The 14,673-nt window shown below is 36.7% G+C and overlaps 1 protein-coding gene across 3 annotated transcripts in view; it reads right to left on the bottom strand.

Annotated features, from left to right (window-relative positions):
* Positions 1–14,673, bottom strand: part of arhgap10 (Rho GTPase activating protein 10) — a 39,315-nt gene that overhangs the window by 2,555 nt on the left and 22,087 nt on the right. For all 3 annotated transcript variants that reach the window (XM_077718867.1, XM_077718868.1, XM_077718869.1), the window contains exons 18-22: positions 11,851–11,956; positions 8,662–8,821; positions 7,099–7,246; positions 4,800–4,944; positions 961–1,023 (exon numbers count right to left, since the gene is read on the bottom strand). In XM_077718867.1, coding sequence (XP_077574993.1) covers positions 961–1,023; positions 4,800–4,944; positions 7,099–7,246; positions 8,662–8,821; positions 11,851–11,956 — 622 coding nt within the window. The remainder of the gene's footprint in view (positions 1–960; positions 1,024–4,799; positions 4,945–7,098; positions 7,247–8,661; positions 8,822–11,850; positions 11,957–14,673) is intronic.

The following is a 14,673-nucleotide window of genomic DNA, read 5'->3' as shown; positions in this document are numbered from 1 at the left end:
GTTTAGCTGCAAAAGGCAGATTTTTTATTCATTAGAAACAAATTAGAAAGATTACATGTTAGCTAATAGCTAAAATAATAATAGCTAATAAAGACACTAGCCTATTTTTCAGGGTATAATTAGCACCAAGTGTAAATCAAGCTAGCCAAAAAATGCCCAATAAAAGGGCAAAAAAAGTAAAAAACTGCCAGAGGCAGATTTTTAATGAATTAGAAACTAATTCGAAAGATTACAAATTAGCTAATAGCTAATACAGACATGAGCCTATTTTTCTATAATATATAACTGTATAACTGTAATAAATTTTTAAAAAAAATTTAAGAACTATATCCTGAAAAAAAGCTTCTGCTGGTCAGAAAGAAGAAAAAAAACATATCCGGCCATAGACTAAAGTGCAACTTATAGTCCAGAAAATACGGTCATTCAAAAAGGCCAAAACCATATCTGATTTTTTTTATTGATTAAAAGTAGCCGTTAACTTGTAAAATTTCCTAAATATAATGAATAGATTTAATTTGGGGAGTGATAACAATAGTTAAAGTAAAAATAGATTGGAAAATTATTGCCATCCTTCCTTAAAAAAAACAACCAAAATGTCTAACCCGCCAGTAAAAAAAAGTGGAATTTTTGGTAAATATTCCAATGAAAACAAAATAAAAACATCAGCCTGTTTTTTACCCGCCGTGGCAAAGCGCCATCTCCGAGCCGACAGCCTCGCCAGGTAGCTCGATCAATATTTCATATTCTTTTTCTCGCGGCGCCGCAAAGGCGATGTGTAACCAGGGAAAGGAGAAAAAGAAATAAAAACAGACAAACAAAAAAATAAATAAAGAAAAAAAAATGGAAAGCAACAGGCTGGCGGTCAAAGTTTGACTTGGAAATGTTTGCGCTGCGTTCGGGTGCCGTGGAAAAGGTGCGGAAATTGAAAAATATGGAGAAGTGCATCAATATTTCATTTACCTTTCCAGTGGCTTTTCTTTGTCAGGTGTGGAAGAGAACCAGGAAACGGCAGCCATGGATGCTCTGCAGAATTTGAGAGAAAAAATAAATAAATATTAGGGTTGTTAAAAATTATGATTTGGAAAGAGATGGGAAAAATATGATGGGGAAAAAATGGGGATTCCCTTTGATGGGTTTGTGAAGGCATCATGTGTTATGGACAAGGGATGTTGCAACTTTCAAAAATCACCCAAAAAATGGTAGGTGATGATTGATAATCAGAAGTTCGGGATACAGTAAAAAAAATATTTAAAAATGGGTAAATAAGTGATTTTTTGTTGTTGTTTTTATTCATTGGATCGCTTCAGTGACCCAAAATGAACGGGAAATGACAAAAATAAAATGAATGTGCTGCCTACCACGATTGGGCATAGATGTCCAATCCGTTTGAAGTGGGAGGGACGGCAGCGAATGAATATTTTGGCATTAACTAGTGACAAACTCATTGAAATTTAGTCCATTATAATGACAAAAATGTTATTTTTTGGGTTTATAAGTTCTATTGTGAAGTATTTTCAAACAATTCCGACCGTGACCGGACGTTTGGTCCCCTGGACGTTTGGTCGCCGACCCAATTCCGACCCATGTACCAATAAATAAATTCTGCATAACCATATTTTGATATCATCTTTACTTAGTTCCCAGCCCTGCAATTTTTTTGACTCCAACAATATCACAAAGTGGAAATAAACAAATAATCGATAACAAATTGTAGCTCTAGCACCCCGCTGAAAAACACCCACTCGCCTAAATTTGACTTTTCGTACCACGAGGCGGGAGGAACGCGACCCAAATCTCCACGAGCCGTTTCAATTATTCATAACTCGCGCGCTGCAAAAAGCGGCGGACATCTTGTTGTCATGGCGACGGGCGCCAAACTTCCCAGAGTTCCCCGCTGAGGCCGAGCGCTAACGACGTGCGGGTGTGCCGTATATTCAGACCGCCGGACAAGTTGGGCCGCTCTGCTATCGATTGGGGTCCGACCGCTTCTTCCCGATCGATGAGCGCGTGTAGACGAATGGCACGGCACCCCCGTCCAATGTGTTGTCGTCCAATCCCATCATCCGTTTTAACCCTTTGAAGGGCCTACAGCACATTTTGGAGAAAATTCAAACCGTGATAAGTTGATTTTTCACCCATGTATTGTTAATATTTATTTTTCTATACACACATGTATACACACATGTATACACACATGTATACACACATGTATACACACATGTATACACACATGTATACACACATGTATACACACATGTATACACACATGTATACACACATGTATACACACATGTATACACACATGTATACACACATGTATACACACATGTATACACACATGTATACACACATGTATACACACATGTATACACACATGTATACACACATGTATACACACATGTATACACACATGTGTACACACACATGTGTACACACGTGTACACACGTGTACACACATGTACACACGTGTACACACGTGTACACACATGTACACACATGTACACACATGTACACACATGTACACACATGTACACACATGTACACACATGTACACACATGTACACACATGTACACACATGTACATACACACACACACACATACATACATACACATATATGCACATATATGCACATATATACACATAAATACATATATGCATATAGTATACATATTTACACATAAATACATATATGCATATAGTATACATATATGCATTTAGTATACATATATAGAATTTTTTTTTTTGCTCCAAAATGAACTCCAAATTTCAGAATTGACGTAAATTAACATTTAAACTGAGCAACCTGCCCATTGTGATACTTCTTTTATGAATAAAAACACACTTTCTCCAATTAAACACGCAAACGCCGAAAAATCACATGACGGGCTATCGGCAAACGCATGGCGGCTAATCTCGAGCGCCAATCCCTCAGGCGAGAATCCGCAGCGGTGGCGGCGAGCTAACGGGAGGTCTGACGGGGGGTCCGGCCTGGAGGAGAAGCAGAGCCGGGCGTCCCTCTGCGTTCCATGCCTACCCCGAGGCCGGCGCTAATACATCACGTGGCGGCAAATTGCTGCCTGGACGCCGCTCCCATAGAGACGCTAATCAAGGGAATTAGAGGAGGAGGAGGAGAGGATGCTAGGTTACCCTTGCCGGCCGGCCGGAGGAGGAGAAAGATGGCCCAAAGGCGCCGTCGTAATTCACGCCGCTCTCTGGTCGCGATGCTCCATAAACGTGGCGAAAACTGTAGTAAATCCTCCTAGCTAGCCTCCTGGATTAATACCTTGCTGACTGTACACTAAACGTAGAGTTTATAATTTTTTGTCCTCATGGACATGTCCTCCTGAAATGGGAACGTCGGCAATATGGAATGGAGGACATATTTAAAAAAATAAGGTGATTATTTTTATTTTTTTATATAATTTTGTATTTCTGATGTGACTTTGTTGGTGTTATTGTTTTATTTCAATGTAATTGTGTATTGACTATTTGACTGTTCATTCTTTTTTTATTTTGAAAGGTTAACCAGGGCAAATTGTATTTTTAAAAATATATAATTTTATATTCATTATTTATTTGGGTTAAGTTGATATTATTCAATTTTTCATGATAATTTTGCTATTTTGTTCATTGTTTTTTTTTATTTTGAAAGGTTAACCAGGTCAAGTTTTTAAAAAATATATATAATTTTGTATTCATTATGTAATTGGCTTTGTTGATATTATTCATTTCTTCAAAATAATTTTATATTCACTATTCAGGTATTCATTTTTTTTATTTTGAAAATTTAATCAAGTCAAGTTCATTTTTAAAATATAATTTAATATTTATGATGTGGCTTTGTGGATATTATTCATTTTTTAAAAATAATTTTGTATTCACTACTTGTCTGTTCATTTTTTATTTTGAAAAATCTACCAAGTTAGGTTCCTAGTTTAAAAAATAATTTAGCATTCCTGATTTGGCTTTGTTGATGTTATACATTATTTTTAATAGAATTTTGATATCACTATTTATCTGTTCATATTTTATTTTGAAAATGTTACCAATATATCTTTAACATTAAAATAGGTGTAAAAAAACCTTATGTTTTCGTAGGAATTACAAAACAAGACTCATATTTCAGCCTTCTGAAAATGTCCGCCCGTTGAAAAAAGACGAGAAAGCCGCTACGGACAATCCGAGTAACGGGATGAGGAGACGGACGGAGTGACATTGGGCCAACGGCGAGGCGCCAATGGGCGAAAGACAGCTGAGACCGAGACGCTGAATTTGCCTAGCGTGGTGATGCCTTTTGAGTGGGCGCCAATGTGAGAGCTGACAACGACTCGGGAGCGCCTTAAAAACCCAGCCAAATTCAACTTTTCAAGACAGTTTGATCACGCCTCCATCGCCAAAGCAAATTCTGTCAAGTGGGTTTTCGCTAAGGGGCCCCGAAGACCCTGAAAATTCAAGTCGGAAGCAAAAAACTGTTCAAAAGAGTTAGTTTTTCTTATGCTAAAACTCATTTTAGGTATTTTTAGTGACCCATAATACAGGTGGGCGGAGTTTGGTGGTGACCCATAATGTAGGTGGGCGGAGTTTAGCAGTGACCCATAATGTAGGGGGCGGAGTTTCACAGTGACCCATAATGTAGGTGGGCGGAGTTTTGTGGTGACCCATAATGTAGGTGGGCGGAGTTTAGCAGTGACCCATAATGTAGGTGGGCGGGGTTTGGTGGTGACCCATAATGCAGGTGGGCGGAGTTTCACGGTGACCCATAACTGCAGGTGGGCGGAGTTTGGCAGTGCGACTCACCTGGAGAGGCCGGGGGTAAGATGGAGGCGTTCGGCCGTCTCGGGAGGCGTGGTCTCAGACGCCGAGGCGGACGAGGACTGCGACGACACCGATTCGTTGCTGCCCATCGACGTTTCGTCCGCCGCCAGGTTGGAGTCGTCGCAGGCTGAGGGGGCGGAGCAAAAGAAAAATTTGTCATCAATGGTCTTGCTTGATAGGCTTTTTTTTGGAGGTCAGCTTTTACCGAGTTATACGCATGGTACAATCGGAAAGTTAAATTTTCGGGAAAATTAATCACAGTATTTAGCCAAAATGTTCTTAAAATCGTTGAATTTTACAATTTCTCGCGTATAAGCCGACCACTGCTTTTAATAGGGAGTACAAATTTACTTTACTAAGTAACTAAGTTACTTTGAAGGGAAAATCTTAAGAAAAATAATTCTAAGTGTTATTTCTGAGATACTTTATGAATCAAAAGCACATTATTAGGGTCAATATAATAAAGACTTAATTCATCCGGTAATGGTTGTTTTCTTACTGCAAAACAGGAAATAACCAACAAATAGTAAATGTTACTTTACCAACATCTACCCATAAAAATATAGCAAGTCTTGATTCAGTCATTATTTTTTTTTATTTACAAATACGGCTTAACTACCAGAAAAGACGGTAATTTATTTTTATGTTTACATATGTCCAATCCATTTTGAATGGGAAGCCTGACAGCATTCAAACCATCCTTGGCGACCAACAAATTGGATTGGACGTCTCCCACTGTCAGTTATTGGGTTACATAATAACAAAATATATTAATAGTATAACATAAAAACAATGAAAATATATCAATGTAATTTTTTCTTCTTCATTTTTTCTAAATATTTTACGGTAACATGTCCATAGCGCCCAATTTTTTGGGTCATTCGAGGCCAACCAGGGATTAAAAAGTCAATTTTCTCCGAAACAGACCAAAAAGGTCAGTTTCCAAAGCGCGATGACATCACAACTGTAAAATACTGTTGAGGTGATTTATTTATTTATGAATTATTTTTAGTCTGTTTTTTGATGACCTGTATCCGACAGCAGGATTAAAACTAAAGCGCTGGTGAAAGCCACATGGCCGACAAACCTGGATTGACCTCTGCGACCTGTTCTCGTTTGCGAAAGAAAAACCACGTAACGCCAAAACGGGTTACGTGGTGTCCGCACGGATGCAGACTCGGGTTCGATTCCCCTGCAATTTCCTCATACACGGATGAGACGTTTTTTGTGTAAATCCATTATCGGCGACCGCTCCAAAAAAGATTAAAAAGGATTACGCCGACCGGCCCAGATATTAAAATTTGCCGATGAAAAGATTTGGACGGAAGAACAGGTTAGCGAGGCACTTTTTAAAACTATTTTGACAACTATTTTTTTTATCTAAAACGTCCCACCATGTTGTAGAAATTCAACAATATGCTTCCCCAGTTTTTTTGCTGATTCTTTTCCAACATATGACAAAAATAAGCAATATTTTTCAAATAAAATCTAATTCATAACAGCAAAAATTTGGAGATTTTGGTTTTTGATTGAAAAAAAAAGAGTTTTTGGTTTTTAAATGAAAAAAAAAGAGTTTTTGGTTTTTGATTGAAAAAAAGAGCCTGCATTATTATCAGTCTTTTTAACAGATTATATTAAGCTAGTTGTTTTCTATTATGATAATGCTTTTATGTATATTTGTTTTTGGTTTCTGATTAAAAAAAAATAAAAACGCTTTGCAAAAAAATGCGACTTATACTCCAGTGAAACAATTATGTATTCTTTGATTGCGTTTTGACACAATTTTCCAAAAATATTGACAATTTTCAGATGTAATTATCCAAATATTATATTCAAAAACACCAAGCTGCAACTAAAACTCCTTTAAACAAATCTTAATCTAAGTAACCATTCATCGATTGTGCCTTTAACGAACAAAATCCCGATTTGAGTCTCGACTTGGCTCCGCCCACGGCATCCTTCAGCCTCTTGACCCTTGACACGACACCCCCGTAAGTGTGTTCCGGACCAACTTTTTCTTGTCGACAATTGAAATAAAAATAGATGCTTTTTTTTGCCCTACCGGGTCAGAAAATGACTAAATTCAGACCAGGTCATAAACTGGCCAATGGCGTCTTGCGCAAAAATCAATGCGTCATTCAGTCAAAGTGGATTGGACGTCTATTACCGTCAATCTTTTTTTTTTGTAAACAGTGAGACCTTTTTAAAACGATATCGATTTTTGGCAAAAGCGGAATTGATGAACTTTTTGGTCAAAAAAAGTATGGCGACATTTTCTTACCCGTTCGAATGTCCATAACTTGAGGATTGTAGACGGCCAGTGGACGGCTTTGTCGATTCATTTTCTTGGACTGTCTCGTAGGCGCCGAGAAAACCGAAGTGGCACTGGCGGATGATAGTAGGCACACTTCAGGGGCGTCAGTAAATATCTGAAAACACAGAAATGGCATTTTAGGGTACTTTCAGGTCACTTTATGTAACTTTTTGGATCACTAGCTAATGATTTAGGGGCATTTTGGGCTGACTTTTAGCCATTTTGACTTTGCTTTTGGAGCATTTTAAGGTTTTTTGGTAGGTCAAAACATCCCCTAGTGGGCCACTTCCAGCACGCAGACCGTAAGTTTGACAAATTGTGTAACTAATACTTTTTTTGGATGATTATAGCCTCACCCCACAAACAAATAATATAATTTGTTGGAAGTCAGAGTGGGGAAAAAAGACACTATGCTATGCTATGTCAATAAAAGTTGTCTAATTAAATGTCCATCTAAATTATGTCTAAAATGTCTTTTTCTGTGTCTGTATTCTCATCTTCTTGCTACTGTGACAACAAATTCACCCAAATACGGCATCAATAAAGTTATCTCATCTAATCTAAATAGACATCATGCTATGCTACATGACTAAAAGTTGTGTGTATTTAAATGACTATCTGAATTATGTCTAAAATATCTTTTTCTGTGTCTGTATTCTAACCATCTTGCTACTCTGACAAAATTTCCCAAAAACGGCATAAATAAAGTTATCTCATCTTATCAAAATGTCAAAAAATAGTTGCTCATTCCCTTAAAAAAAATACGGTAAACAAGCACTAAAAACAATGGCAGCAACTCCCATTTCCAATAGTCTTGAACACACCATATGGTACCATTTCGTCTCCCTCCCAAACGCCGCAAGCTCATTCTTTTTTCTGAATAATGCATGAATTGTGAGGCATATGCGGGACTGCCGTATCAATAATGATGCCCAATTTGAAAAGCGCCTCCTGGTGGTTTGGGGACGGGGACGCACAACACGCTCAACTTAAGTTTTTTTTTCCTTCTCAACTCCTCTTTAGGGGAAACTGGCCTCACTCTCTGAAAGAATAACGGATAAAAAACAAACAGGTTCCTTTTTTTTTTTTTAGTCCCAGACGATGTTGACGCCCAGAACTTCATAAGCGGGATGTTTTAAAAAAACGGGAAAGGTGCGTCGAGGCGAGGAGGGATGATCACAGGGAAGAAAAAGCGTGTTGGCATGACGGAGAAAGTTTGTTGGAGCCGACTTAAAGAGAGAAGAAGAAGAAAAAAAGTGAGAAATGTGATATGGCTGAGACTTTTTGGCTGGCTAGCTGCCCCTCTCTCTCTCTGGGCAGATGGAGGTGAATGCAAAAACGGGCTGAAGAACCCATTGACAGTCGGGCTACGTGGAAAGTTTGGCGCCGGCTGGGGCAACAAAAAAAGCAAAACAATTCTACATGGCGCCTTCCAGAAGGCTTAGGCCTCGCTGCATTTTAACGAGAGATGGCGTTAGCGCCGTTAGCCCTTTTGGGGTCGATTTATTTAGCATAGTTTGGCGCAAAAACCTTTTCTTGGTGTTCGATGAGGATTTCCACCACGATGTTCTGGAATTTGAGGTCCATGATGGCGGCCACCGTGTCTTCCTGCGGCCTCATCAGGGTGGGGCCAAAGACCACGCCCAGATTGGCTACAGTCATTAGATTGTGTTTGCTGTGGGCTGCAACGCTGTCAAATGAAATAAATAAGCATATTACACATTTAGAAACATTTGTCTTATTTTTTTTGTATAATATAAGCCCCAATCAAGTCAAAAAATACACAATTAAAAGGGACATAATAATATATGGTTGCAGTTTCGTAACAATAGTAAACTGGAGTACACCATTTTTTAAGTATGTTTAAATATGTTTAAGTTAGTTCAGTCAAAATTATAGCTTAAACAACTATTATAGTCCGGTAAATACGTTATAAGTTGTCAAAAAATTAAGCAAATGATGTCATCATGTGTTTACAGTCTTTCACTTTGATGGCATTTTTGAGGTTTTATTTTATGTAATTTTATTCTGTTTTATTTTGAAAAGTTCAATAGCAACAATAGTAAAATGGAGATAGATCACCAAGCTGAATAAACACCTGTTTAAGTTAGTTCCATAAAAATTATAGCTTAAACATTTTGAAAAAAAGTGCCTATTATAGTCCGATAAATACGGCATACGACTTATAGTCCGGTAAATACGGGTATACAACTTAAAATTGTCAAAAAATTAAGGGAACAATGTCATTGTTATGTTTACAGCCTTTTACTTGGATTTTAAATTTTATGTATTGTATTATTCTGTTTCTTAAGTCTTTTATTTTGAAAATTTCAACACTATACTTCCCACCCACAGGATCATCCCATAGTTAATTTACCTTTTTATAAATAGAAAAAAAATATATGAATTCTACTTTATTACTCTAGTTTAATAGCCACCACTTTGTTAATCACTGCCAAACCTCCCATTTGAAATAGATTGGACATCTGGCACTGTCAAAAAGTTCAGTTTATACCTTTTTACTCATTTGCATTCCTTCCAAAACTCCCCCAAAATAAAACTTTTCCAAAATAGTGAGCCCATAATCTATCATTTTTGCTACACTAAATTATAACTTAAAACTCTTGTGACCATCAAAAAGTTACTTTCTTCATCTTTAAACAAAAAAAGGAAAATAGTTTTCCATTAAAAAGGAGCATTGGAAACACAAGGGGGTAAAAAACGGTGTTTTGAAGACAATTTTTCTTAAAGATTGGGTTTTGAAAAGTTTTTTTTTTGGAAGACAGGTGAAGGGATTTCACAGAAAAATGGCGGCGCGTCTACAGGGAAAAAAAAAACGGCGTCTTAAATAGCTCGCCGTGATTCCTTTGAAGACAAAAACGTTGGTGACAACTGCCATTTTAAAACATTTGAGATAAGAGTGTGAAATTCCGCTTTTTTCTCTCCCTGCAGGACATGCACACATGCCAACTTAAAAAAAGAAAATAAATATATATATATATATATATATATATGTGTATATATTCAGAGTCTTTCTCCAGTCTGGCGAATTTCACGGAAGATAATCCAAATTCAATTTCAATAGCGCTCCGTTTTTTTCTTTAGTCCCCGCCCCCAACCGGTTTCATGCCGCAACGGGATTGGATGAAATAAGATCCAGCAGACTTTGGCCGCCTCGGGGAGGAGAGGGATTATTTACTTATCCTCAATTTGCTCATATTAAATTTATAAAAAAAAGCTTGGGAGAGGTAAAACCTTGTAATGTTAGCTAACGTTGTTTCTGGTTGATTTAATCTGACGTGCAATTGTTCGCCTGAAAAAGACAATGTCGGCATTTACAAAAAATGTTTTAAAGTGCTGCAATTTGGATGCCACTTTTGTTTTTTTTTAATTAAGGGTGTCTGTGCTTTATTATGTGAACTGAACTACTTGTGGTAAATGATAAAAAAGTATAGTTTGAGTTTTTTTTGGTGGTGTTTTCGGCAAAAAAAGTAGTAAATAAACTATTCAATAGATTATTCCAGTGTAAATCATATATACACACACCACATGCATGTATATATGAATATTTGTATATATGTATATATGAGTATAGGTATATAGGTATATGTGTATATGTGTATATGAGTGTATTATGTATACGTGTATATGTATATTATGTATATGTGTATGAGTGTATTATGTATACGTGTATATGTATATTATGTATATGTGTATGAGTGTATTATGTATACTATGTATATTATGTATGTTATGTATATTATGTATATGTGTATGTGTATTATGTATATGTGTATATGAGTATGTGTATACGAGTATATGACTATATGAGTATGAGTATAATAGTATGAGTATAAGTGTATATGTGTATATGTGTATATGTGTACATGTGTACATGTGTATTAGTGTATATGTGTGTGTATTATGTATACGTGTATATGTATATTATGTATATGTGTATTATGGATATGTGTATTATGGATGTGTATTATGTATATGTCTATTTGTACGTGTATTATGTATATTTGTATGTGTATTATGTATGTGTATTTATACATGTGTATTATGTATATTTGTACATGTGTATGTGTATTATACGTGTATATGTATGTGTGTATATATAGATGTATATATGTTTTTCTATACATTATTGCAAATTTGCTACATGGTGATTTTTACTACTATTTATTATTTTCTTTTTTTTTTTTAAAGTTCATCAAAATTTATAAATCCACGTTGAAACTCATAAGCGGAAGCCACTCTTGCTACTAGGACTCATCACTAAAGAAATATATTTTTTCTAAATATACCCCCCCCCCCCCCTTATCATCGTCTTCGTCATCCCTCCATCTGCAACAGAGTCAAAATCTCCAGCCCCCTTGGCCGCCATTTGTTAAAACACACGAAAAGGCGCAAGAAACACGCCATCGGCGCGAGGCTGCGAAGAAAGAGATGGAGTGACAGCAGGGAAGGGGGAGTGAAGACTGAAGAGTGGGAGTGAAGGGGTGAGGAAGAAGAGAAGAAAAAAAGAAAAAGAAGAAGAAGAGAAGCGGCATGTGGAGTGAGAAGCAGGGAGACAGACAGGCTTTAGGTTTGGCAGGACCGGGTTCAATTTGGAAGGAAGGAAGGGCCGAGTGAAAAAGGAGCGCCACGGGGACGTCCATCTATCTATCCGTTCATCCATCCATCCGTCTATTCATCCATCCATCCGTCACTCACTTGGCCAGATGCTTCATAAAGAGCCCCAGGACTTGTCGATTCTTTTCGGGCAGCTTGTGGACCAGGCAGTGGACGGCCTGGATGCGAGACTCTGGACTGTCGCCCTCTAATCCGCAAAAAAAAGTCAAAACAATTCGTCAAAAATAGTAGTTGGCTGAAAAGCATTATTTGGATGATGACATAGATAGAAATATGATATATGTATATATACACATTTTGCTATTTGTGTATACATGTTTATTTTACAGGGTTTATTTTTTTGGTTGTTTGGTGGTGGCTTGATATTTGAGTTAATAAGGAAAAATAATAAATTTATCATACTAAATCTACTTTTTGGTTCACTAGAATAATTGTTTATTTTTGTAGAGGAATTCCAAAATATTTATTCAATTTATTTTCTTTAAAAATAGAAATGTTGTGAGGATTAAGTGGTTATTAATGGTGGTCTTTTATGTATTTTTTGGTTCATTTTACCAATTGTTTTTGAAGAAACAAAAGAAAAACTTAATGTTTTTTTTTTTTTTTTTTTAATTGGAAAAAGAAATGTGTTTTGGTCCAAGTTATTATTTTCTTGAAATAAAAATGTTTAACAACATATAAAAGAAATAAAGGACAATTTTAAAACAATAAAAAATAAAAATACTGTTTCTCCTTTGTTTATTTCTAATAATATTGTGTATAATATTGTAATATATATTGTATAATATAATATAAAATAATAATATTGTATATATAATTTTATCACAAAATGTTCTTCATTTAAAAATATTTTTACATAATAAAATATGATTTTATCTCTTTAAAATTAAAAAAGAGCATCCTATTTCCTCTTTTTAATTACTTTGAATTAACACAATACCAATAAATGACATATCAAAAAAGTTATTATTAACTATTACAAAATATCCCCACCCTTTTCAGTCAAAACGCAAAAACAAATAAATTTTTAAAAATGTATTTCCTCTCAAAACAAAAACATTTATCAAAATAAACCTTGTAAAAATTAAATAAAATAAAAAAAGATTTAACCTATCTCCACAGGACTAACCCAGATCCATCAATAAATCCAATAATCGATTATCTGTCCACTCGTCGATTAACAGCTCTGGCGAGGTCGACGCCCCCAAGCCAAAAGCCAATCATAATCACCCTATCAATCCAACTTATCGGCCCTTGGCGCCTAATAGGAGCCATTACCAAAAATAAAAACTTAGCAGATCTTTAAGGACGCAATCATCGGGGGGGCAATAAAGCTCCAACATGGCGGGTTAAGGGCGAGGGCGAGCCAGGGCGTGATGCGTTGGCGTTTTAGCCACGTAATGGCGATATACTGCGGGCGCCAAATCGAAAGGGGAAGCTAGCTAACGGCAAGCTAAAGGAGAGATAAGATTTACATTGAATAAAAGAGAGGAGAATGGCTTAAATATCTCTTTGCACATGGGCATCTGAGCGCCCACGCCGGTTAGCATTACTATGGAAACGTGCGTCGGGGGGGGGGGGGGGGGGTTGTGGTGTCAGAATCTGTCGAACAAATAAATACGAATGGAGGCTAATCCAATTTTTTTTTCAACCTCCTCCTGGTGGTGAGCGGCTGATAAAAATGTCAGAGCTCATCCTATTGTAGCACTTGTTTTGGAGTGAATTTCATTAAAAGGTAGAATTAGATGGAGGTTGAAATACGGTGAGTTGACGTTGGAGGTCAGGGAAATTGAGCAAAATGTCAGGAATGACATGGGCGGGGTTTGTCAAAATTCTAAGTGTGGAGAACAATGGAAAGGAAGATTTTTTAATTGGCATATAGTGTAGATATATACTTATATGTATAGTATAAATTGCTAGGGGATTTTGTTTTGTTCAACTTTTTCCTATTGAATGATATTTTTCTTTTGTTTTCCCATCTACTTTTGTTTTCCCTTTTCCACCCACATCTCTTGCTTTTCTATATAACAATTACACTAATAAAAAAAAAACAATGGAAAAGCAACATTTGTATACTGTGGTAGTAGTAGTACTAGTAGTAGTAGGTCTAATAGTAGTAGTAGTAGTAGTGGTAGGTCTAATAGTAGTAGTAGTAGTAGTAGGTGTAATAGTAGGAGTAGGTGTAGTAGCTGTAGTAGTAGGAGTAGGTGTAGTAGCTGTAGTAGTAGGAGTAGGTGTAGTAGCTGTAGTAGTAGGAGTAGGTGTAGTAGCTGTAGTAGTAGGTGTAGTAGCTGTAGTAGTAGGTGTAGTAGGTGTAGTAGTAGGTGTAGTAGTAGGTGTAGTAGCTGTAGTAGTAGATATAGTAGGTGTAGTAGCTGTAGTAGTAGATATAGTAGGTGTAGTAGTAGTAGGTTTAGTAGCTATACTAGTAGATATAGTAGGTGTAGTAGTAGTAGGTGTAGTAGTAGTAGTTGTAGTAGTAGTAGGTGCAGTAGGTGCAGTAGTAGTAGGTGCAGTAGCAGTAGGTGCAGTAGTAGTAGGTGCAGTAGTAGTAGGTGCAGTAGTAGTAGGTGCAGTAGTAGTAGGTGCAGTAGTAGTAGGTGCAGTAGTAGTAGGTGCAGTAGTAGTAGGTGCAGTAGTAGTAGGTACAGTAGTAGTAGGTACAGTAGTAGTAGGTGTAGTAGTAGTAGTAGGTGCAGTAGGAAAAGTGATATATTTATACTTTTCATTTGAATTTGATCCTAAAACAGAAAGTTCATCATTTACTTGTCGGGCTGCACAAAATGATACGTTGGGCCAGATTTGGCCCCCAGGCCGCAACTTGTACAACCTCTGATCTAAGGATTCCTTCATAACTATGGCTCGGTAGACGAGTGTTTAGCACAGCGTCCATCTTGTTTTAAG

Source organism: Stigmatopora nigra, chromosome 6, assembly GCF_051989575.1.
Source record: "Stigmatopora nigra isolate UIUO_SnigA chromosome 6, RoL_Snig_1.1, whole genome shotgun sequence".
Lineage (NCBI taxonomy): Eukaryota > Metazoa > Chordata > Actinopteri > Syngnathiformes > Syngnathidae > Stigmatopora > Stigmatopora nigra.
The sequence above is the reverse complement of the archived record's forward strand: the minus strand, read 5'-3'. Positions and strand labels throughout refer to the sequence as shown.